General features: G+C 31.0%; 1 protein-coding gene across 1 annotated transcript; it reads left to right on the plus strand.

Annotated features, from left to right (window-relative positions):
* The first annotated feature begins 4,940 nt into the window (after positions 1–4,940).
* mtTFB2 (mitochondrial transcription factor B2) lies at positions 4,941–23,328 on the plus strand. The gene is made up of 12 exons (XM_067273938.1): positions 4,941–4,956; positions 7,583–7,659; positions 10,856–11,139; positions 11,227–11,295; positions 11,378–11,469; positions 11,985–12,126; positions 13,662–13,807; positions 13,879–13,971; positions 17,396–17,446; positions 20,695–20,849; positions 20,920–21,139; positions 23,079–23,328. The coding sequence occupies exons 3-11, from the start codon at positions 10,866–10,868 to the stop codon at positions 21,134–21,136; spliced, it is 1,239 nt and encodes a 412-aa protein (XP_067130039.1). The 5' UTR covers positions 4,941–4,956; positions 7,583–7,659; positions 10,856–10,865; the 3' UTR covers positions 21,137–21,139; positions 23,079–23,328.
* Positions 23,329–23,945: the final 617 nt, after the last annotated feature.

Consider the following 23,945-nt stretch of genomic DNA (forward strand, 5'->3'; position numbering starts at 1 on the left):
TATGGGTTCGGCCAGGCCCACAATGGGGCGGCCGGGTGGTGAGGGATGGGGACCGACATATCCTGGACGGACCACCCCCCGAAAAATTCCTGGGGATTTTTCGACCCTGTCCGGATTCGATCACAGGTCCCCCAGGGCGGCAGGCTGCTAACCTTGACCGCTCGGCCATCCGGCCGCTCGCGAAGTAGGTTAATAGCGATATACTAATATACTAATAATGTATTTTTTCATACTTTTCGGTTATCCGTTTTTTCAGTTATCCGACCAACCCGAGTCCCGAGTTAATCGATGCTCTACTGTATATACATTTTAATATAAATTACCTTTAACTTGAATTCTAGTGGTAGATCGCAAGCAGCGGTTTGACGAATATCTTGAAATGTGTTTTCCATCTGAGATAAAAATAATATTTTATTTAAAATATTAAAAAAATTACTAGATAATTATTTCAACTGTATCATACCGAAAAAGCTAAGACAGAGAGGAAAAGTCCATAAACGATACAAATAATCGAAAAGACGATCACGAAAAATAAATTGAAATACATAATTATTTCACTGGAGTCTAAGAACAGACAGAAGTAATAGGAGTAACTGGTTCCAAAAGTGACAGCAGTATGAGATATAACAAATAAATAGTTGAATCTATCATTCGCTTGTGATATAATTTCCCATAACTGTTCGTGACGTGCCATGATTTGTTCCACCTTCCATCTCAGATTCGAATCAAACTTTCGAAGTGATGATACTTCTATAGACAATTGTTCAAATTCTTTCAAGCATGTAAGCACCGTTGTTGCTATTATCGAAATAATAAAAACAATTAGTCCAAGCAGGCTACTACTGGACACTTGAAACACAATAGAGCAAAAAAATTCTTCGTGTTTGTAAGTTTTATATTTGTGCCAAATTGGGAGTAAAGTTTTTATATTAAATATCGCCAAAATGCATTGAAATATTATTACAAATACACATATCAGCACAGACATATAGTTAATTGCTTTGTATATCTTCTGAGTTTGGAAAATGTCGTGCTTCAATTTCAGATGAAAAGTAATTTTGTTATGTTTAATAAATGTAAATATCGAAGCAGTACAGAATGCTACAAATAAGTATACCATCTTAACCAAAGAAACGCCACTTCTTGCTAAAATGAAAGAACTGGCGCAAGGAGCGATTGTATTTAAACCAGGAATCGCCGGCCATAATTTTATAACAAAGTACAACCATAAAATAGTCTCTATAATTTGAATGTAGAACTTCTTCAACACATTTTGTATATGAGTAGGTTTTACGGGTTGACAATTACAAGTAACGTGAAACTCCAAACCAAAAACTAAAGCGAGATTAAAGAAAGGCTTCAATAAAGTGTTTAAACAAATTTCTTTCTGATGTATAGAAGACATCTTCATAGTACCACGAACAGATTGTTACTATGTGCTTTGGAGTATGCCACGTGTTTTTAATTCGATCACATCTAAATATGCGAAAATATAAGCACTTTAACTTATTATAGCAACATTACTATATAAAGAATTTATGTCTACACAAATATTTTAACTATCGGCATGCAATTTAATCACTTAAGTAGAAGGATGTTAATTATTTAATGTATTTATTACTTGCTTCTTAATATAGATACGTTTAAATAGATTGAATTTTATTAAAATACTTACAAAATTTTTGTAGTTACTGCAATTTTTGTATTAGTGAATAATGATAATGATATTGTTTAACATTCATTTTCATTACATTATATAAAACCTATTAAAGATAATGAACGTAAATGATGTCATTTTTCTTTTTTATCACTATTGAATATTCAATAGTAATTGAAATAAAATACGATGATTTTACGAATTTATGTACAACTTATAATTTTTAACGCAAAATTTAGTTATGTTTTTTTTTTTTTTTTTTAACTCTTTCCGCCCTGTGGGCACTAAGAGGGCCTCTTTTTAGTAGGCCCATTATGGGTTCGGCCAGGCCCACAATGGGGCGACCGGGTGGTGAGGGACGGGGCCCGACATATCCGAACGGACCACCCCCCGAAAAATTCCTGGGGATTATTCGACCCGTTCGGATTCGATCCCGGGTCCCCCAGAGCGGTAGGCTGCCACCTTTACCGCTCGGCCATCCGGCCTGATTATGTTTACATTAAAAATGTAAATTATTAAAATAAATAAGGTAAAAAAAATGGTCTGTATGTAGGTGTTAAACACTAATTTATAATATTCTGAAATATTGATGTATGTTAAACCCATATTCTAATTAAAAGCTTTACAGTGATAAATCCTTAAATGTTGAATTTATCTCAAAATGTATTTAAAGAAGTTCATCACAAATGCCAAATGGATGTTCGCATGTTTTAGATTTTTTATATATTCAAAATTTTTTGCTTAGAGTTGTAGACATGATTTGAAATGGCCTACTTTTTCATTTAAAACAAATCGGCGAAAGTAAAAATCAAGAACTTAAATCGTAATATTTTAATTTCTGAAATCTCATTAAATTAATTAAAAATTCATTATTCAAAGCCGTTTTGAGAGATTTTAGCAGTAAGTATTAAATCAAATTTGGTGTAATGTCATTTCAGGACACGAGGAAGATGTTTCATTAAAAACTAAATTGGTAGCATTGATTATTACTGATACTATGCGCTATAAGCCACAAACAAGGAGATACACTTTTTAAGTGTTTCAACAAATGTAAGTTATCTTTAAAATATTTTACGAATTTGGGTGATTTCAATAACAGGTAAGGTCTGCGTATAATGTCAGTTCCATGTACAGATACGACGTAAAACGTTTGTTGCGTGCAGTGCGAGAAGTGCCGTAGTGGTTGGTTGTTTTTTTGTTAAGTTTCAGTCAAGAAATTTCTTTAGCATATCTAAATTTTGTTGCATTTGGACTGCAAAATATCTTTGTTGATAGAATGGAAAAGAAATACTTCAATTATGATAAATCTTGTATTGATATATAAGCCGTTCACAGGCCAAATCGACAAACTCCATTTGTAAATCCTTAATATAATCATTATTTTTACATTTTTGCGTAACTAATTTTATATATCGCTATATTAAAGCTATGGTTTAATATAACGGTATATAAAAATACATTCTGCAATGTTTATTTAATGTTTAAAAAGAATTTTTAAAAATATAATTTATATTGTCAATTTTTATTATTTTTGTTTTGTGGAGTTAATCGATTTGGCAAGTGGGCGGTTCATATATCGAAATATCAAGCAGAATTAATAAAATTTACTCCATTTAAAATTTTGCTTATATTCAGTATCTTACTTTTTACTCTTTTTGCCCTCTGATCATGTGGAGGTTCATTTTAGTAAGACCATTTTCGGTCTTGGCATCTTCGGTTCGGCCATGTTGACTGGTTAGGAACATGTGAGAAGAAAGGGCAGTCTCCTGTCTGAGATGTCACGAAATGCCCACTTTCAAAAGATATCTAGTGTTTTTCTACCAATTCTGATTCATTTTCAGATATCCTACAGTGATAGTCTGACCCTCTATCCGCTCGACCATTCAGCCATCTATTCATTCATTTTATTGATAATATATATTATTTATTGTAATGTGTTAATAAAGAATACCTGTTTCATATAAGATATTGCAAATATGATATGATATAGTATTTTGAAACAGTCGGAGCCCGCCCATTAATTAATGACCGAGTGGATAAAACTATAGAAAACTGGTGGGTTCGCACCTGTCCAGGGACTGGTAGAATAAAATTCGAAGTTTATCTTTATATTTCTGACAGCTAAATAGAGATCTGTTTCATATAGAAACTTTTTTCAAGAGGCATATCTATCGACAGATCGTCCTCCAGTCCCATTACTTAATACAAATAAATAAACAAACTACAATGAGGAGCCTAATAAATGAGGTGCGAAGACATATATCTCGGACAATCGAAAAATTTACGGAATTATTTTTAACTTTCGGATTCGATACCTGGTTTTCCAGAACTTTGGTAAGACATTTTCATTCTTTCTGCCATCACGTCGCAATTTTATTATTGAAAATATCCAGATTTATAGAGTGTAGTCTATAAATCTGGGTGACCAAACCGCGGCCCGCGGGCCTCATGCGGCCCAACGCAAGTTGCAATGCGGCCCAATAAACGTGTAAACAAATTTGACAAGTTTGTTTTATTTACAGTAGAGAGTCGTTAATCCGAATCAATTGTAGACTGGGGTTGTTCGGATTAGTGATTTGTTCGGATAACCGATTATGTACGAAAAAATACAGTCAAACCTGTTTTTATGCGGTGGATAGGGACCGCATGAAAAACGTCTCACATAGAAAATAACTCGTTTTAAAATCGTACTCTTAGTTTCTAAGGAAATTACCTTCCTCTTCGCTTTGTTTTTGCCCTTATTCATTTTCAGGAATTATGTCTAAACATAAAATCAAAATCCTAAAATTTTATATCTAAATAGAAAAAATAATACAGTACATTTACCTTCAATTTACGCTTTGAAATGAATCTTATCTTAATGGTCCAGGAATGTGAAAGCACTTTGAAGGTTTAATTAAAGTAATTAAAACACACGTAGAATTTATTGACAACAGATGTCAGCACTTGACTGCATCGTCTTGTCTATCGTCTGTTTTACATATTTTTGTCCAGGTGGTGTTTTGTTGACTTAAAAATAAATTATTTCATTTTTCGCATATTCATGCAATAATATTACTATAATAAGTTCATTTATGCTATAATAAGTTTATTTACCTATAATAAGTCAACGTGAGACATGACAAAACGCATGAGATTAGTCGCCAACTATATCGCACAAAGAAAAAATCGCACAAAAAAATACCGCATAAAAACAGGTTTGACTGTAATATACATTTTATTAAAATATTTTAAAGATTGTTGTACAGAACAGGTGGCAGTTTAATCGTTTCAACATGGCTGCGCCCGGTGAGTACGAGGTAAAAATGTTTTTGTTATGTTTACTATTATACGGTTCGTTCGAAAACGTTAATACACTGTAGTACATTTTAAAATGTAGTTATTTAATCTAGTTTATGTTTTTTTAATTATAAAATTTCCTTGGATTAGGTATAATATCGGATAACAATACAGATTTTCTATACACGTGACTATTATTTTGATGTGTGATCATTATTGCAACGGGTAACTTACACAAGAAATACCAATAAAGCTGTTGGTTACAGAAAGGGTTAATATTTCAGGACGGAGTGAAGATAAAGAAACGAAATTTGGCACTGCACTGCACTGCACTGCGAAAAGTAGTCTGTATATGAGGTATCGATGCTATTAAATTTTGGTTGTGAAAGGCCGAGGGATGGATGGAGGGTGGTCATGCGGTATATCTCATGAGGGGTATCTCAGACTTAATGAAGTATAATACTTGTTAGCATGTATAGTGTTTTATAAAATTTATCTCGGTATCTCTACCCTGAAAACTAAGTCTTTGCTATTTTATATTCAAAAATATATAAAGTTTTTATGACAAGATTCCATAATAGATGGCAACACATACAGTTTAGTTATTTTTTTTGATTAGTAACACAAATGTTATTTTTAAACCAGGATCTCATAAAAGCCGGGAAAGTTATGCAACTCGTTGCTAAATTTTTTTTTGTTCAGTTGTCGGTACACATGATCTTTTGATTCTTTAACATACAGGTATATAAAATTGAATTCATGTCTTAATCCATCTCTGGCAAGCTATAAATGCCTCCTGCCTAAATCTGATGGTGCTATGGTGGAAATTTGAAAAATGTAGTTCACAAACATGTGTTTAAGTAGCTGTAATATGATTTTATTTCCATCATTTTTAGGATGAGTTTTCATTTGTATAAAATCTGGATATTAGAGCAGGAAAAAATTAAAAGAAACAGGCCATTTTCATAATGTTACTCAAAACATTCAAAAATAGACAGTTTTTGGTAAATTATTTCACAAATTCATGTACTGTACATAAAACTAGCTATCAAATTTCATTACAAGTTGCTCAAAGGAAATGAAAAGGTAAAAATGTATTTGTAATGATATATTTTTTAATAAAAGTGTATGTTTTATTTTAAGAATAAAAATATTAAAGCAAAAATTTTTTAAATTCTTTTATTGTTTATTGCAAAAGTACCTGCAAGATTTGCTGTCAACATAGGAATTAAGAGAACTCATAAAAGAATCAACATAAACATGTTAACTTAATGGTATTATGTATTATTTTTTCATCTTAATGGTCAATGGAAAATGATAAATGCCTTTTGCTCATGCAGAGCAAGACTTCTTAGTAGAGGCCAGCATGAGCAAAGGGCATTTATTAAAGGTCTTACTTTTTTATTAATGAAGAAGAAAAAGTTTATTACAAGCTTGGAGCAAATCAGCAATTTTAAAAAGGGAATACATACAGACAACAAGACTCGGCCGCATTTTTGGAACAAGAACAATAAGATATGGAAAACAAACCCAACACACATCCCCAGCTGATCCAAATACAGAATACTGATTGAAAACTTTCAGATATTATCTTTATAGTGAAGCCAAAAATGCCATGGCTATGCTGTTCTGGAGATGGCATTACCAGAGACAGTGCTAAACATTATTGGGAATTATAAATGTTCATCAAAACTTAGAAATGCTTTTATAATCAATGAAGACAAATAAATAAAAGTAAAGCAATATTTCTCCATGCTTTTCTTTTATCTAGGTCTGTCTTTTTATTCAGTAAAAAATAAAAACTGCCTCTATGGTATTACTGTAAGAATTATGATAATACATCTTACCATACTACAAATATTTTCTCTCTTTATTCCAGAGGAAAAATTCTTCAAATTTGTCATGTTAGTTCAGTTATAACTCAGTTGTAACTTGTTGTTAGTAACTACAAAGTTCATTGTTTTACCTCAAGAGTTAACCTTTAGGTAAAACAAAGTTCATTGTTTTACCACCAGTATCACAAAACTTACAGGCAAGGAGCCTATAGAATATATTATTATTAAAATGTAAAGACTCAGCTTGAAACAACTAAATTACAATTTATTAAAATTTACAGTAGATTGTAATTAAAATTAACATTTTATATTATAAATTGGAACATAATATATCTATGTTTACAGTTCATTAGGAATAAATCAAATTTGTCATATAAATCAGAGAGATATAGTTTTTTAATTACCTGAATTCACAACCTTCTCACTTTTCTAGCAGTAAAATGTTTTATTGCTGGAAAAGTGTAAAGGTTGTCATCAATTCAGGTAATTGAAATAATATTTTTAGCTTTTGTAATAATTTATTTTGACTTTCATATGATTTTTCAACTCATGATCTGTAAATGTAGCTGATGCCTCTGTATCAAGGAATCCAATTAAGGTTTAAGAGATCATATTATGGTCTCCTAAACCTTACTCGGATTCCTTAATTGTTACAAATATTCAAGTAAAGTAAATAATATAGCTCTACCATTATAAATAAATGTCTTCCATTGATTCAAATATTAATTTAAAAATAAAAAATTCAAATTTTTTTATACTTAAAATCCATTTTCTTCTTGAATTGTATTGATCATTATATTTTTATATATAGATAGCACTCATCAATACTTTGAATGTGTCTTGGAATGTAGACAAAGAAAAATGTAGGAAGACGGGAAATTTGTTATGGTAAACGTAATATTCTAACTTAATTTAGCATAAAAGTTATTAATTTACTACAAAATAAGAAATTAAAATAATTATCTTATATATAAAATTCTCGTGTCACAATGTTAGTTACCTTACTCCTCCGAAACGGCTTTACCGATTTTTACCAAATTTTATATGCATATTCAGTAGGTCTGAGAATCGGCTACTATCTATTTTTCATACCCCTACACCATTTCCCCCTTTCAAAAATATATTTATATATGGATTAAGGCTTTTATGTCCAACAGATGGCGCTAACTTCCGACGACCTAAGTTTGCTTTTCTGTGAGAATGGACTGAAGCAGATCATTTTCTATCTATCTATATAAATAAAATATAACGTTCGTTTGTTCCTACCGATTCCTTTGAAATTTTGACACAACGTTGCATTCCAATACGCACGTGTTTTTATATAATATACATGTCGAAATTCCCTCCAGTGGGGGGAGATGGACGGGATTAAGGCTTACCGTGAAGGACTCGGCTTCTATTATACTATTTTACATGCGGTTTTTTGCGTTTTTAATTGCGTTTTAATAGGTTACGTCAACAGAATATACACTAAAAAGGGATTTTTCGATATTCCCCAGCGGGAAAAGTGACGGGATTAAGGCTTACTGTTCAGAACTCGGCTTTTATTATACTATTTTAGATGCGTTTTTGATTGCGTTTTAATAGGGTACGTCAAGAGAATGTACACTAAGAAGGGATTTTTTGAAATTCCCCCCACGGGGGAAGTGTTATACATTTATAATAGATACATTTTGAGCCACAACAACGCGTGGCCGGGTCAGCTAGTCAGAAGCTAAAATATTTTAATAACTGATTGTTGTATTATATGTCTTAACACAAATTATTATGCAATATTGATTCATATAATTAAACTAAAGTAAATGAAAGAAGGTACTGAATTAACTGAACCAGATTATAATGAAGATGAGCTTAAAAACTTCTATACTTGATAAATGTTTGCTGTTATCAGTTTACACTTTACATTTTATGTGGCTTAGGCCAGAAATAAATATGATACTTCAAATCAAACTTTAATTTCCCGTAGATTTAGTATATGTTCATAAAAATTAATAATTATAATTTATTCTGTCTTGCAGATAAGATTGTGTTCATATATTTGAAATTGTTTTTTTATCTATTATTCCCTTTCAAATGAAAGCTATTCAAAAGTATTGGAAAATAAAAATTATTGATTCGTTTTCTTTGATGTTATGACTATTCATTTGATAATAGATTCAATATAGTTTCATTAAGAGGAGATTCATAATTAAAATAATTTATGTAGATGCTAGATAAGCGAGGCAATTAAGACATCATCCTGTTGCTGGGGTCTAGGGTCACATCTAGGTAAGCAACTCCTAGAAATTTTCCATGTGTAGTCTGTTGGGTGTTGTCCTTACCATCTGGTTGCCCCATTGTTCCCTCTAAATCTACAATGAGTATGGAAAAGAAAAAGCTTTCATAATGCTCACAGGTTGAAAAGAGTTAGAAATGGAAAAATGATTGGATTAGGTAGCCTCATATTAAAATTTAAAATAAATTAGAGGACATTTTGTACTTTTAATAACATACTACATAACCCATTTTCCAGGTGTTAGATTAAAAGAAAAGACAACAAAATAAATTTAAATTGAATTTTTTTTGCAAATTTTAATCTCAATATTAGTCAAATGATTTCAAGAACTAACCTTTCATTTACTCCAGCACTGAGTCCTTTCCTTTAAGCAAATATTTTGGGTTCATTCATAACCCTTCTTTAGGTTTTCCAAATCAAACATAAAATTTGAAACACACATTCTAATTATTTAAATGCATTGCAGATGATATCTTTTGGAACAAAATTAAATTAAGTTATTATTAACATTTAAAATATATTAAAAATATATGTGATGCAGGATATTTATGATATATATATATAGATATGCTCCATTGTTAGTCCACTACTTTGCCTCCTATAAGTCCCACCTGTGTCTCTGATTGCATACTTTCATGTTTTGAGATCCTGGCAGCATCTTTTCTATTGATACATTCTCATTCGAAGCCTTGCATATCTTTGCACACTTTACTCTCCTTTTCTTGTGGACCTGTCTGATGACCTCAGCTTTCTCCTACTATATGAAGTTGTCCTCTTTCGGAGCAATGGCTGATATTTCCGTGATTAATTTCATTTTGGTGATGTCATACCTGTATTCTTTAATTCTTACTGTTAGCATTTTAGATGTGAATCTCATGTGTTGTATTAACATGATAAACAGTGGTTTAAACTCAAGTAAGTCCAGGAGAATACCAGCTGAATGTAACAGATTCAATGTTAACACAGGAACTACACTATGATAACATTGTTCCTGAAGTGTTTTTGATAAGTTTGTAAAGATGAACATGGAAGACATTTATCTTATTTTATGTTTTAAAATATTTTGAAGTGATATTTTTATGTTTTAAACTGATAGTAAATAAAAATATGACTGATTTCAATAATTTATCATTAACTTTTATTGTTTCATGTTTTTTTTTAATTTAACGCTTGGAAACGGATTTCATATACTTATTCCATACAGAATGAATGCTACCATTTTAAATTACTGTAATAATTATGTTAATTATTATCTGGAAAGTATGAGACTTACACCGATCAATAGAGTTACTAGCCAAGTTTCGTGTCCCATTTGCATTTGAACATTTTTGTTTACCGTCTCTAGGAAGCTCCATAAACGAAAATGGCGATTCTGCGGCAGAAGAGAAGTTTTGTATTTTGCAGTTTGCAAAGTTGGAATCGCTCGTTCCTTGTGCAACATGAGTAATCTTCGGGAGTTGTAGAATTGTGGCTGCTATGGGAGGAGTAACAATGGATATGCTGTAGTGAATGTAGGAGAATTTCAGTATCAGTCAGATGTGTGCTGTATGGCATGAGGTGCATGCATTGAGAAGTTATAATGGGCAAATGGAAAGTTTTCAAATGCTTTAATGTACATTATAATGTTCTTAGATAATAATTAATATAATTATAATAATTGAAAATGATAGAATTCTTTTTGGTAGATCCTGTATTTTTAATCATTAACTTACATTAAACATATTGATATAATTGGCATTTAATTTAACATATTATGTCAACACAAATATTTAAAAGATATTTTAATTGTTATATAATATATAATTTCAGAATTTGAAGAATGGCACTGAACACGTATTATAAATGGAGATTTATTCGACAAGTACGATTAAGATTTGCGTGGGATTTTTCCAATAAATTTTATCCGTGGAATCCCGTAAAAAGATATTTAAATGTAAGCAATGTTTTACATAAACAAAAAGCAAAAAATGCTATATTAAAACATAAAATAGTAGCTGAGAAATATACAGATATATTGAAGAAGAACGAAGATAATCCATACATAGATAAACGTTATAAAAACTGCACCTATGTAATACACGATGACGTAGTCGGTAATAATTTAAATATATTTTTTTATTAGTGTTAAATTAAACATTTTTAAAGATTGGATCACGTTTAAAAGTAACAAATTTTTATAGAACTTGTTTTACAAAATATCAGTTCAGATTTACCCAAGGAAGATGCTCTTATTGTAGAAATTAATCCAGGTAGGATGATTTTCTTATGTAATATTAATATTATTACAATTATAATAATGAAGTTTGAAGATCATTTTCTTAATTTTTTAAGGTTTTGGGATACTTAGTAAAGCTCTTCTTGAAAGTGGAGTTTCTCAACTGAAACTTATTGAAGATAATAGGGTGTTTTTGCCTCATTTATTGGTTAGTATGTATGATTGTTATTAACATTTTCAGTTTAGAATATTTTCTGGAATTAATTTGGTTTCATTACGAAAACTTCTGCAATTATCTGAAAGGACTTGAAATTGGTGACATTACATTTGAATGACCCTTAAATTTATCACAATGGCAGCCTAACTGCCTACCTCTAGCCAGTACTGTAACTAGAGCGGTGCCCAGGCACAGGGTGTAGACCCTGGGGGGGCACAGAAATGACCTGGACCAAGTTTTGGGTCATAGTTTTGGGGTGTAGTTACAGATGCTTGCACCGGGTGCATAAAAGGCTAGTTACGACACTGCCTCTAGCCAAATTGCTTTATATCTAAGTATTAAATTAGCCTTAATGTAACCTGATAAATAATCTGATGGAGCATTTGGAAAATCATAGAAAATATTTCTGTTATTTGATAATTTAATTATTAAAGATCTAAATACATTGATTCTCTTTCATTAAACATTATTACTTTAAAATTTAATAACTTTTTTTTTTTCTGTAGGAATTATCTGAGCTTTATCCTGGTAAAGTACAGTTAATTAATAAAGATTTCTATCGGATGTTTAAGATACCCGAAGATAGCGAGAGTGAGAATAACCTGTCACAAATCATAGAAGGTGCAAAAATTAGGAAATGGAATGAAGGTTTGTTTTAAAATAATTTTTATAAAACTAATTTATTTCCGTGTTTTATATAAATTTCAAATAATTTGGGTTCCGAGTTTTCAGGAGTAGATTATAGATTTATCAAGACTATTACAGTAAGAAAAACATCAAGATCGACCCTAGAAAGGAAAGCTGAGAAATGATTACTTAGTCATTTCTGAAATGTTTTTAGGGTATAAAATATGTTTCTTCATATAATGTTTGGTTTGAATTCTCAAATCAGTTAACTGTTCTGATCTTTTTCTGTTGAGATGATGTTATTGACTCTGCCTTTGGGCATTAAGAGGTATCTTTTTCCTGTTCATCATAAGTTCAACCGGGTTCACTGATTGAGTGGTGAAAGAGGATTCTTGAGATGTCCGGTCACACTACCCCAAAATATTCTTAAGGTTTTTTACAATCTGGATTTAATCAGATTGATGTCTTAATCATCTCAGCCATTTGGTTGTTCCTATTGAGTGAAATATACAGGGTGGGCCAGCGAAAACGAAACGGCAGAGTGTTCGTGTTCGTCCAAGCAAAGCGCTCGGACAGGTCGATTTTACTCTCGAGGGGACATCTTTTGCAATAAAGTTTTTGCGATTCTGAATATTAACTAAACAAACATTTTTTTCGAAATAAATGTTTGTTTAGTTAATACAAAATAAATGAGTTTTTAAAATTTTTTGTTGTCTTTTGTATTCAGAATCGCAAAAACTTTATTGCAAAAGATGTCCCCTCGAGCAAAAGATCGACCTGTCCAAGCGCTTTGCTTGGACGAACACGAACACTCTGCCGTTTCGTTTTCGCTGGCCCACCCTGTATATTATTGTTCATACTATACTTTTGAAAAAAGAAAACAAAACTGATATGAAATAATGACTTCAAAAATAGGTTTTATATGGCATAAATTAATTTTTTCACTCACAGATGAGAAGAAATATGATCAGACTTATGTATAAACATTATTTTTTAAAAATTCATTTATTCCTAAAGGCATGTAGCAATATGTCAATAGTGCAATATATTGCTTTAAATTTTCTATTCTGCAAAATGTAGGGCAACAACTTGTGCATTTTTCCAGCATTACTTTAAATGAAAGCAACGGTGTTTTAATCAAAGTAGCGTTTTATGTTTATATAAATATCTATATACAGGGTCTTTCAAAAAGAATGCTACAGTTTAAAATATTATTATTTGAAAACATCATAATGGCATTGGAAAACATTCCAAGTTTCACATTTACCCATTAAAATTTCTCAGTGCATGCTCCTTGTGTTGTACGGCACACATCGGCTACACTTAAATTCTTTTTACATTTTGTTTACGAGAAGCTTCCTAGAGACAGTAAACAAAAGTGTTCAAATGCGAATGGGAGATGAAACTTGGATAGTAACTCTATTGATTGGTATACATCTCATATGTCTCGGATAATAATTAACATAATTACAGTCATTTAAAATGGTAGAATTTGTTTTGGAAGACCGTGTATATCCATTCTGTTAAAGCAAAAGCTTTTAAATTTGTTTTTTCAGAATCTCCATTAAAAATGTTTTTAATTCTGCCATTTGATAAAAATTACTTTTTGAGAAGAATGATTTATTCTCTGGAATGTGAAAATTCTATATACAGATTGGGAAGAGTTGAGTTTTTAATGTTTGTATCAGGAAAAGAATATGCAGTATGTAACACGTTTAATATTTTTTCATACTTAAAATAAACTATAATTTAATTTTAAAAATATTATTACAGTATATGATTGCTGGACCAAAGGATAATTTTTTGAAGTATCGCCAAGTTTCAGTGCTATATCAGTTGTTTTTTGACATTGAATTAATAGAAAAGGTAAGTTTTAAATGCTCGTTGTTTTTTAAGAATACTTTAATAGAAATTGAATCTATTAATAATTAATAAAATGTATATTGTGGATTTGCAATGAGCTTAAGCAATATATATATATGTATATATTATATATATATATATATATGTATATACAAACATCTAACTCTTAATTGAGTACTAGTTGCAACATATTCATCATGTTATATGAATTTGCATTATAGGAGAGCATGTCATATGGGAGTTCACTGTATTTATATGGAAAATAAGAACCTTGAAATCTATTTTTTTATTTCAATACCTGAGAAATAACAATGTTTCAATCGTGTTCTTCAGTTTCAGTTTTAAGTATTATGCAGGTGGCTGTAATTAAAGTTTACTTATTCAGAGCAGTCTGTAGCTGTAACCAATAAGCAGACTGACACCGAATATTTATATACATACTATGCAAAGGATGTGGAAAAGGATTTTGCAAAGTAAAATTTAGTTCAAAAATTTTGTTAGGAAGTATGTTACAGTAAAATACACCAAATAAAAGTACAAAAATGCATCTATTAGTTCCTTAAGGGATGTTCTGTACCTTCTGTAGAAGCTGTTTGCCGATGTAATTAACGTTGTTCAGTGTATGCCCATTGTTTAGGTGTAAAATTTAAAGGTGATGAACATAGCTTGTGATGAAGTTTGAAGCCGACGAACATAGGATGTGTTCATAGCTTATCAGAACTGTCTCCAGTGATGTTTTATACATGTAGTGTAAATCTTTAAGTTGCTAAAATTGCAACATTTCCAAGATAAACTATACTCTGAACCATATATGTGAAAGTGTTCACTAGCAGAAGTTTTTGAACTTAATTTTTTTTTGCAAAATCCTATTCTGTGTCCTTTGCATTGTCTGTATACAAAGTTTGGTGTCAATTCTCTTATTGATTACAGTTACAGATTGCTCTGAAAAAGAAACTTTAATTATGGCCAGCCTATATTCTTATAGCTTTAATTTTAGTTTTAAGATTAACACACAAATCAAAAACCAGCAAAGAACAAGAAATTTAATATAAAAACAAACATTTTCTATATTTTTTTTTTTTTTTTTGAATGGCCATCTTTAGGTTTTTAAAATCAAATAGAATACATATTTAAAATAGAATGAAATATGTATTCTATTCCATGGGTGGCCAACTTTTGTGTACATAAGATCTACTTTTTATCTTGAAAATGTGTCGTGATCGACTTGTTGTCATAGGTATAGTCTAAGTGGGGAGGGGAGATGTGAAATACATATTATCCTTACGTTTCTATATTCAACGGTTGACTCAACGGTGAATTCTCCGTTGAGTCCCTCTGTTGAACGATCTGATGTCAAGTTTTGTAGAAAAAATAAATGTTTTCGTTGAAAGGGCACTTTTTATGACGGTCGACTTAATTAAGGAGAAGGCAACAATTGTGACTTTTTTGCTAAATAATTAAAGTAACTCTCTTAACCAGTATTTGAATAAATCCTTTTATTCAAATGAACCCTTATCTGTATCATTTTCTAGTATACTGAGTCTTTCTTTAATAATTTTAATTAATTTCTGGAATATTTATATCATTAGGAAGACTTAGAGGGCCAAATATCGATCATAATCAATTTTGGACAAATGAAAAAATCTTAATATTTCAATATTGACCAAATTATCCAATGTAATTGTGCAATCACATGTTTTATTATATACAGATCATTCATTAATCTGTCTGCTATTACAGCATCCACAGCAAGAGCGAATGAATAGTTTCTATAAGCAAAATTTACTTTTTTGTGGAAGCCACCATGTTAGTTCGTTGAATACTCAATGGTCTTTCAGGTCATTGAGACTGTTGAGCTCAACGGTGAAACAGCACTGACGTCACTAGTTTCAACGGAGAACTCAACAGTCTGTTTAGAAACGTTTTCTTCTCATCGTTGAGTCAACCGTTGAATATAGAAACATACGGTGTGTTTATACACTATGTTTCAGTACGAAGTGCACTGCCTATGAGTCGAGTCATAACTGCATGCATACTGTTGCGTTCGGTTACAAATATAATACATTAAGTCAAGACATTGTGAGCGATTGGTCAAAATTGGCTCGGCGATCGCGATCGACTTGTTGGCCACCCCTGTTCTATTCTGTTCAATTTTAGAAATTTGAAGATGACTGTTCGAAACAGTGGAAAATGTTTGTTTTTACATTAAATTTCTTTTATTTTTTGATTTTTGGTGATTTGTATGTCTATCTAAGTACTTTCACCCAGTGTATTTTTGGCAATCGATGTTTTAGTTTTAATAAACTGAAACTATTCTACTGGAAACATACACCTTCTTTTTCTCCTTGCAATATTTCTGCTAACAATTCAGAAACAAAGTTTAAAACACTTTTGTTTATATGACATTCTCGTTAAGCAGTTCTTCAAATACAAATCCAATTCAAATTGTTCTTGGAACATAAACTTGTAGAAATCTATGCTTTCGAGCTATAAACGTATCATCTTGAATCATTAAGAGTTTGTGTGTGTTTGAGCTATAAAAATTTACCATTCTAAAGAAAGAAGTTTAAATTTGATTTAAAAACTGATTTTTATCTGTTGTTAAATATTTTCCATAGCAAAAAAGTGCTTACAATTAATATAATATATTTTATACATGTATAAACAATCAATTCTGACACATACTACAAATAAAATCATTAAAATGCTGAATTATCTTGGGATATATTTTGGTACAAAGTCATTCCCAGTTATACAGCAAGTGATCTCCCTCAAATTAACAGGTCTGGAAGTAAGACCGGACAAAACTCCAGGCGACAAACCTGATAACACATCTACGCAATAAATAGAAGTTGCAGGTTTGCATCCTGGTGTGGGTTGTTCTTACTTCCAAATTATTCTAAATTGTTGAATTTAATTCTAACTTAATTTAATTATTAATAGTAGCAGAAAAATAGCCTGATACGTTACGACAATAGTTTGGTTCTGTTTGGCTTTAATATAACTATTATAAGATATCCTAAGGTATGTTTATACCTTAGGACACCTTACAATAGGTGCCATATATTGCTTATCAGAAATATTGAGATCTGCATTCTCTATTAGAACAATATTGTATATATAAAGTTAAGTTTATAAAAAGATCTGTATAAGTAGGCTATACAAGAGCCATAGTTAAGGTTTAGAAGAGCCACTTGCAGCTTAAAAGCCAGTTTGGCCAGTTTGGTTCTATATAACGACAACTTCCAAATATTTTTCAAGAAGAATTGGAGGTTCTTTTTTCTTGTTTAGAATATGTTCTGTGTTATTTTCTAACTGGAATATAATACACATACAGCAAAATCAAAAAAGTATTTAAAATTTATAATAATATACATAAATTTTATTTGGTTTTTTAATTAAAAGTCATTTTTTCTTGATTTTTTAGATACCAAAAGAACATTTTTTCACTATTTTCAAAAATAAGAAAAGGAAAAGGGTAACATTATTATTATTATTATTATTATTATCATTATAAAATATTTTGAATTAGAAATATAGAAATATAATTTATGAATATTTTTAAACATTAATTTATTAACTGTAACGATGGTTGGACTTCATGCGGACCATTGGATAAGCAAGAGACCAGAAAATTAACATGTGGGCGTTAAACTTCATACAAATATCGCCATAAATACATTGGTTGTCTCCAAGTACCGCCTTACAAAGTGGCTGTTCACAAAGATACTGTTGTCACTCATGGAATGCTTTTGAGAAGTGAGTGTTGAAATGATGGAAAGCTCCATACTTGGGAATTTGGTGGCACCTTGACAGTTCTTGAGCACCGCTAGGATCACCAAGACCGCATCTGAGGCACCGGTATCACGCAGTGGGGGATATACTTAGGTCCCCTTTGTATAATCTTGAGAATCCACGCAGGAATGTGCTCCTCCGTGTAATTGTAGAACGGAACTGGTTGCTTTTGCCTATGTGTAGCCTTAAAGAGCTATCTGATGTTATTTAAAGTCGTCTACGTGGACGTTATTTATTAATAGGATCTTGTACTGGTGTATAGGCACAGTAATGAGAGCTAATTCAGTAAAAATTTCTTTATTTTATCACCTGTAGTAGCAATATCCGCAAATGTGTTTTTCCAAATATATTCTCTTAAACAGGAATTTATTAACAGCATTAAAAAACTTGATTAGGTGATAGAGAGCACGAATTAAGTTTACACGAAGCAGCAAAACTTAAATTATGCAGATAAAATATTTTGAAAAAGTACTTAATTTGCATAATATCTTTAAATCTTCGGTAATAAATTTCCAAATCTAACCTCCTATGATAAGGGTAAGAAACCTTTATTACCGAAGATTTAAAGATATTATGCAAATTAAGTACTTTTTCAAAATATTTTATCTGCATAATTTAAGTTTTGCTGCTTCGTGTAAACTTAATTCGTGCTCTCTATCACCTAATCAAGTTTTTTAATGCTGTTAATAAATTCCTGTTTAAGAGAATATATTTGGAAAAACACATTTGCGGATATTGCTACTACAGGTGATAAAATAAAGAAATTTTTACTGAATTAGCTCTCATTACTGTGCCTATACACCAGTACAAGGTCCTATTAATAAATAACGTCCACATAGACGACTTTAAATAATAATAATTTTAAGGACAGAAAGGCTTTTCTAATTAGCTATCTGATGTATTTATACCAATGTATTTATAGTGATATTTGTACAAAGTTTAATGCCCACATGTTAATTTTCTGGTCTCTTGCTTATCATTAATTTATTGCTTAGAAAATTGGATCGTATGGCAGTCTTCATTTCTTGTCACAAAGGCTTTTTAAATATATAATCGTCTTTTAGTATCTGTGGGGATTGTTTCCAAGACTTTTTGTGGATGCCAAAACCCAAAGATGCTGAAGTCTCTTGTATAAAATAAAATAGTATTTGTAAAGTTTTCCAAGGTTTTATTTCGAGTACATAAAGAAACATACTACATCTTAATTAGCCAAAAGAATTCCAGTTTAGTTAGTTAATTATAAAAAATTGATTTAAATTTAATTATTTTAATGAAAACAAATGAAATACAATAAAATGTAAAAGTAATGGTTTGATGAATGACACAATAAATTGGCCTTTAAAATAGTTTCTCTTGCTCCGACTACTATGGGAATAGTTAATTTTGTACTGACGGTTAATGTGCAAGAAAATAGCTTCTATTAATTTAAAGTATAGAGCACATTGTGTGCAATATGTATGAAAATTTGGTGTGAAATGGCCTTTGTAGATAAATATCTTTTTGATATCTAAATTTATCAGTGTCTGTTTTTTAAGAAATTTCTTTACTTACTAATTAAAAGATATTTTTACATTTCACATTTGCAAGGTCAGAGTCACTGGAATCAGAAAAATTTTACCGACTCTGACTTTGTCTTAAAACAACCAACTCTGACAACTCTGACTCCACAACACTGATCAGGTGGCCAAGTCAATGAAAGCACCAGCCTGTTGCTCTGAAAGATTGGTTTGAGTCTGGGTCAGAACCACAGATTTTCATCAATGAGTAAGAAATTATGAAGGTGTTTCAATAAGTAATGCCTTTTATATTATTAAACAAACATTTTAATGTGTACACAAAAACGTGAATATAGTAAATGAAGTTTGAATTTCTGGCAACACTATTGCACAATAGGAACGATTGTGTTGCCTGTCAGATATTTCTGACAAATGGAAAGAAAAGAGCACCGAAGCATTATTCGTTTTCTATGGGCAAGGGGCAAGAAATGCGAACAAATTCATGCAAAAATGCAGAAAGTGTATGGTGATGATTGCATGGACAATTCAAACATCCATCAATGGTGTGAATGTTTAAAAATGGTTGTCAATCTGTAATTGATAAGCACAGGTCAGGTCGTCCAGTAAGTGCAGCTTCACCTCAAACTGTCACTGCTGTTGATTGAACGATTCAAAGTAACCACCACATTCGCTTGAAGATGCTATCGGAAAAATTGCTTGATGTCCCGTTTGGTCCTTTGAAGAAAATTCCTGGCTAGAGAGAAGTTCCATTCCAATGAGGAGGTTAAATTGGCTGTTCACAGATTGTTGTATGGCCAGGAAACAGCATTCTACAGCACAGGCATTTTCAAGCAGGGAAACTGCTGGGACAAGTGCTTGAACCTGAATGGTTCTTATGTCAAGAAGTAGCCTAATCCACATATTTCATTTCGTATATTCTGTATTTTCCATATGCATTAACACTTTTGCTTAAAAAAATAAAAGGCGTTACTTATTGAAACCCTCTCGTATATAAATAATATATAGTTGAATCATCACGTTGCTAAAATCATTGCTTAATGTAAACTATATTTAAAAATTCTATTACAAGTTAAGAAAATAAGTTTATTAGTATTAATTAGTATGAGGCACCAGCACATTATAGGCTACATGATCAGCTCAGTTATACCAGTTACACATGACTCTTACCCATAATAGGTTTAATAGCTAATTTCATAATTAGCTATTAAACTTAATATCTACTTGTTAAATTAGCTTTTTAATTGGGCAGATAATCCGGTTGTAATTAATTAAAAAATCGGTTATAGAGTTTTTTTTTATATCTAATATTGAATATTGGATCTTTTACACTGGAACATATTAAAAGTATAATATATTATATGATTAGTTTTTCTAATTTTTATATTGTTTAAACTAGATTTATTGTTGTTTTCAGGCATTTTATGATGATTCAAATCTATATTTTATCAAGATAATACCTAAAAAAGATGTGTTTAATGACAACATGACATTACAGAAGCTTGCCGAATTTATTTATTTTGTCAGACTTAATCTTTCGGTGAGAAAGTCGTTAATACTTCCTGCGTTAGAGTAAGTTTATTTTCGCATTTGCTTCCATATTTTATAAATATGTATACTTATAACAATATTTATTCTACAGGAGACTTATCCCTGATTGCGGGCCACATTTCATAAAATATGGTCTAGCTGTATATACAAGATTTGGTGATGTTACTCCGGAACAAATTCTGGATATTTTCAACATATTTATATCACTACCGGGTTATAACGATGGGTTGTTTAAAGACTTATTTTCTGATGAATTATCGAAAAAGCACCAGGATGAAACATGTGACTTAGAAACAAATATAGAATAAAAAGTAATGAGTGGTAATATTTAATAAATAACAATGGCAATAGACTGTAAAAAAATGAATCCTGTTATAAATTTTAAAATTTTATTTATACTTATTAAACTTTCTAATATATTGAAGAATTCGGATAAAACATCTTGCATGTGTTTATGTTACAATTAATAAGGAGAGAATTTATCAGATTTTAGTCAGGTTTTTAAACATGCGCTTGTGTTTCTATGGTTGTAAATTTGTCTTGAAGCGTTAATGGAATGGCAAAATGGGAGGAGGACACTTGTGGTTAAAATTATGATTTTGAATATTTGTTTTTCTAATTAGTAATAAATCTTAAAAACACTTAGGGTGCGACTATGCAGACGCAAGTGAGCAAATTTTCTGAGTGAGCAAGAATATGTGGCGAGAAGAGGCGAGACATGATAAATATCAAAACCTTGTCAGATATGTGCGAGAACCAGAAATTCACTCCCGCCAGGGTTATTTCTTGCTTCTTGCTTGTGTGTGGTTTTCTTTTGCAAAAACTAAATCGCTTGCAACCTCTCGCTCACTCTAAATTGGCGTCTGCATAGTTGTACCCTTAATGTTGCTTTTCTTCTTTTTTGCTTAGCTTAGCCTGTTTTTATTAGGAATTGCTGCTTTTAATGAGGCTACTTTAGCCACAGTGATTCATCTTTTATTCATTCTTCCTTTAGTTGCTTTTCTCTGGCATCTTTATACACCATATTTCTTCAATTTTTCTTGAGAATTTCTCTTCTCTTTTCTTGTCAATCCTGTTTGTTTCCTTTGCTATAACCTTCCTTCTCACATAGTGTTTGTTTTTCTATATGCCTGAAACGTTTCATTTTTGCTTTTTGACTTTTTCTAGGCAAGTCTCTCTTATATATTTGTTACGGTCAAAACCCGTTTTTAGTTAGAACGCATTTTAACTAGTTGGAACTAGTTTATACTGGACGTCTTTGTTAAAACCCGTTTTGTCTAGTTAAAACTAGTTTTAACTCAAATTCATTTTTGACTAGCAGTAAATTCTAGTTTTAACTAGACAAAACCTGTTTTGTCTAGTTAATTTACTGCTGTACATGTTTTGATTTTAGATAAAACTAGTTTTAACTTTTAACATTAGTTAAAACTAATTTTAGCTACATAAATATGTTTGGGGGAAATAAATAAAGTTATGTGTAGTGATTCAGGGAAAGATGCCTAACATTTTGCTTATGAAGGAAATTATAGCAATAACTTGGATTTTGGAGGCCTCTAACGAAAATTTCATATTCTTGAGCATGTCTTTCAAATAAAACTTTGGAGTATATGAAAAATAATTGTATATTGTGTTTGCAATGACGGCTTTTTTACTGTCTGGCATTTTAGGCATCTCACCCCAAGTATCCGGGTGAGATGCCAAATGCCGTTTGGGTAAGATAACAAATATAATTGCATAAAATTAATTTTCAAATATCTTAACCAAATTTAATTTATTGCATATGTAGTACAATGTACTTCATAGTAAGTATAACAGCACAGTACGAGTATTGTTAAGTTTCTGCCCATTCTAACGTGCTTTACAGCTAGCTGAAAGCTTTTTTTCAGTCCAAAAACCTTTTTGAAAAGTCCTTATATAATTTCTATGCATATCCTGCAATAAAACAAGAAAACAAAAATTTATTAAAAATAAGCATATTGGAATTCAATTAACAAAAAATAGGCATGTTACCCCAAGAAAAATGTGGCATCTTTCCCATTTGTTGGGGTAAGATGCCTAGTGGAGTCACGTGTTCTAGCATGTCTGATCAGGATCGGCGGTAGCTCACAATGGAAACTTTAGAACCTTAACTACATCACACATTAATTCTGCAATTTTTAATAAATTCTATTTTAACTTTTAGTTTTAAAATGATTCTAGAAATATTTTGCAACAAAAACTTCGTTCTTATCTTGCTTTTATTTTTCTCAGATGTAGAAAATGAGACAATGGTAGCCAACTACAGCTTTCCGCACTCAATATTGGCCCAACGATTCATCATACAAACACATGACAATATCTGATATCACCGTTTGAAAATATCAAAAAGTAGGCATCTTCCCCCGCTTACCATCTTACCCCGAATCACTCTATATGTTGCAGTCAAAACCAGTTTTTAGTTAGGATGCGTTTTAACTAGTTTATACTGGATGTCTTTGTTAAAACCCGTTTTGTCTAGTTAAAACTAGAATTTACTGCTAGTCAAAAATGAATTTGAGTTAAAACTAGTTTCAACTAGTTAAAACATGTTTTGACTGTAACATATTCATTTCTAATTTAGTCATAACTTCATACAACCATCAAAGTATTTTCATTTCTGCAATTTTCCTGTTCATGTTAGTTGTTTTTAAAGACTTCTGTGCTATACATGATTGCTGGTCTCACCACAGTTTTATATACTTAACTTTTACGTTTTAACATACAAAATTGTGGTGTGGTCAACAATTGTATATGGAATGAGAACCTTATCCATGATTAAAATTTTATTGACATGGTATTTAATCTATTTGGGATATCTTTTGCTGTGTTATGATAATTGTAAATTTATTGATGAGGATGCAAAACAAGACAATATGATAGAATAAAAAACTATGAAAAACATTTATAGATTTCTGGGTGAATTACTGGCTGTAGAACCCAGATCTGTAGATCCCTGCATTCTCTGCAAAATCATTAGGTTATGCGCTACAACAGAAATTGGATTTAGATCTGGTGATTCTGACCAACAAGCATAAGTATGTAAAGATTTGATTTGCTTCATTTATCTGTTATTATTATGTATATAATAGTGAAGATTAT

Source organism: Centruroides vittatus, unplaced genomic scaffold (genome assembly GCF_030686945.1).
Source record: "Centruroides vittatus isolate TY-2023 unplaced genomic scaffold, ASM3068694v2 contig_502, whole genome shotgun sequence".
NCBI classification, from domain to species: Eukaryota; Metazoa; Arthropoda; class Arachnida; order Scorpiones; family Buthidae; genus Centruroides; species Centruroides vittatus.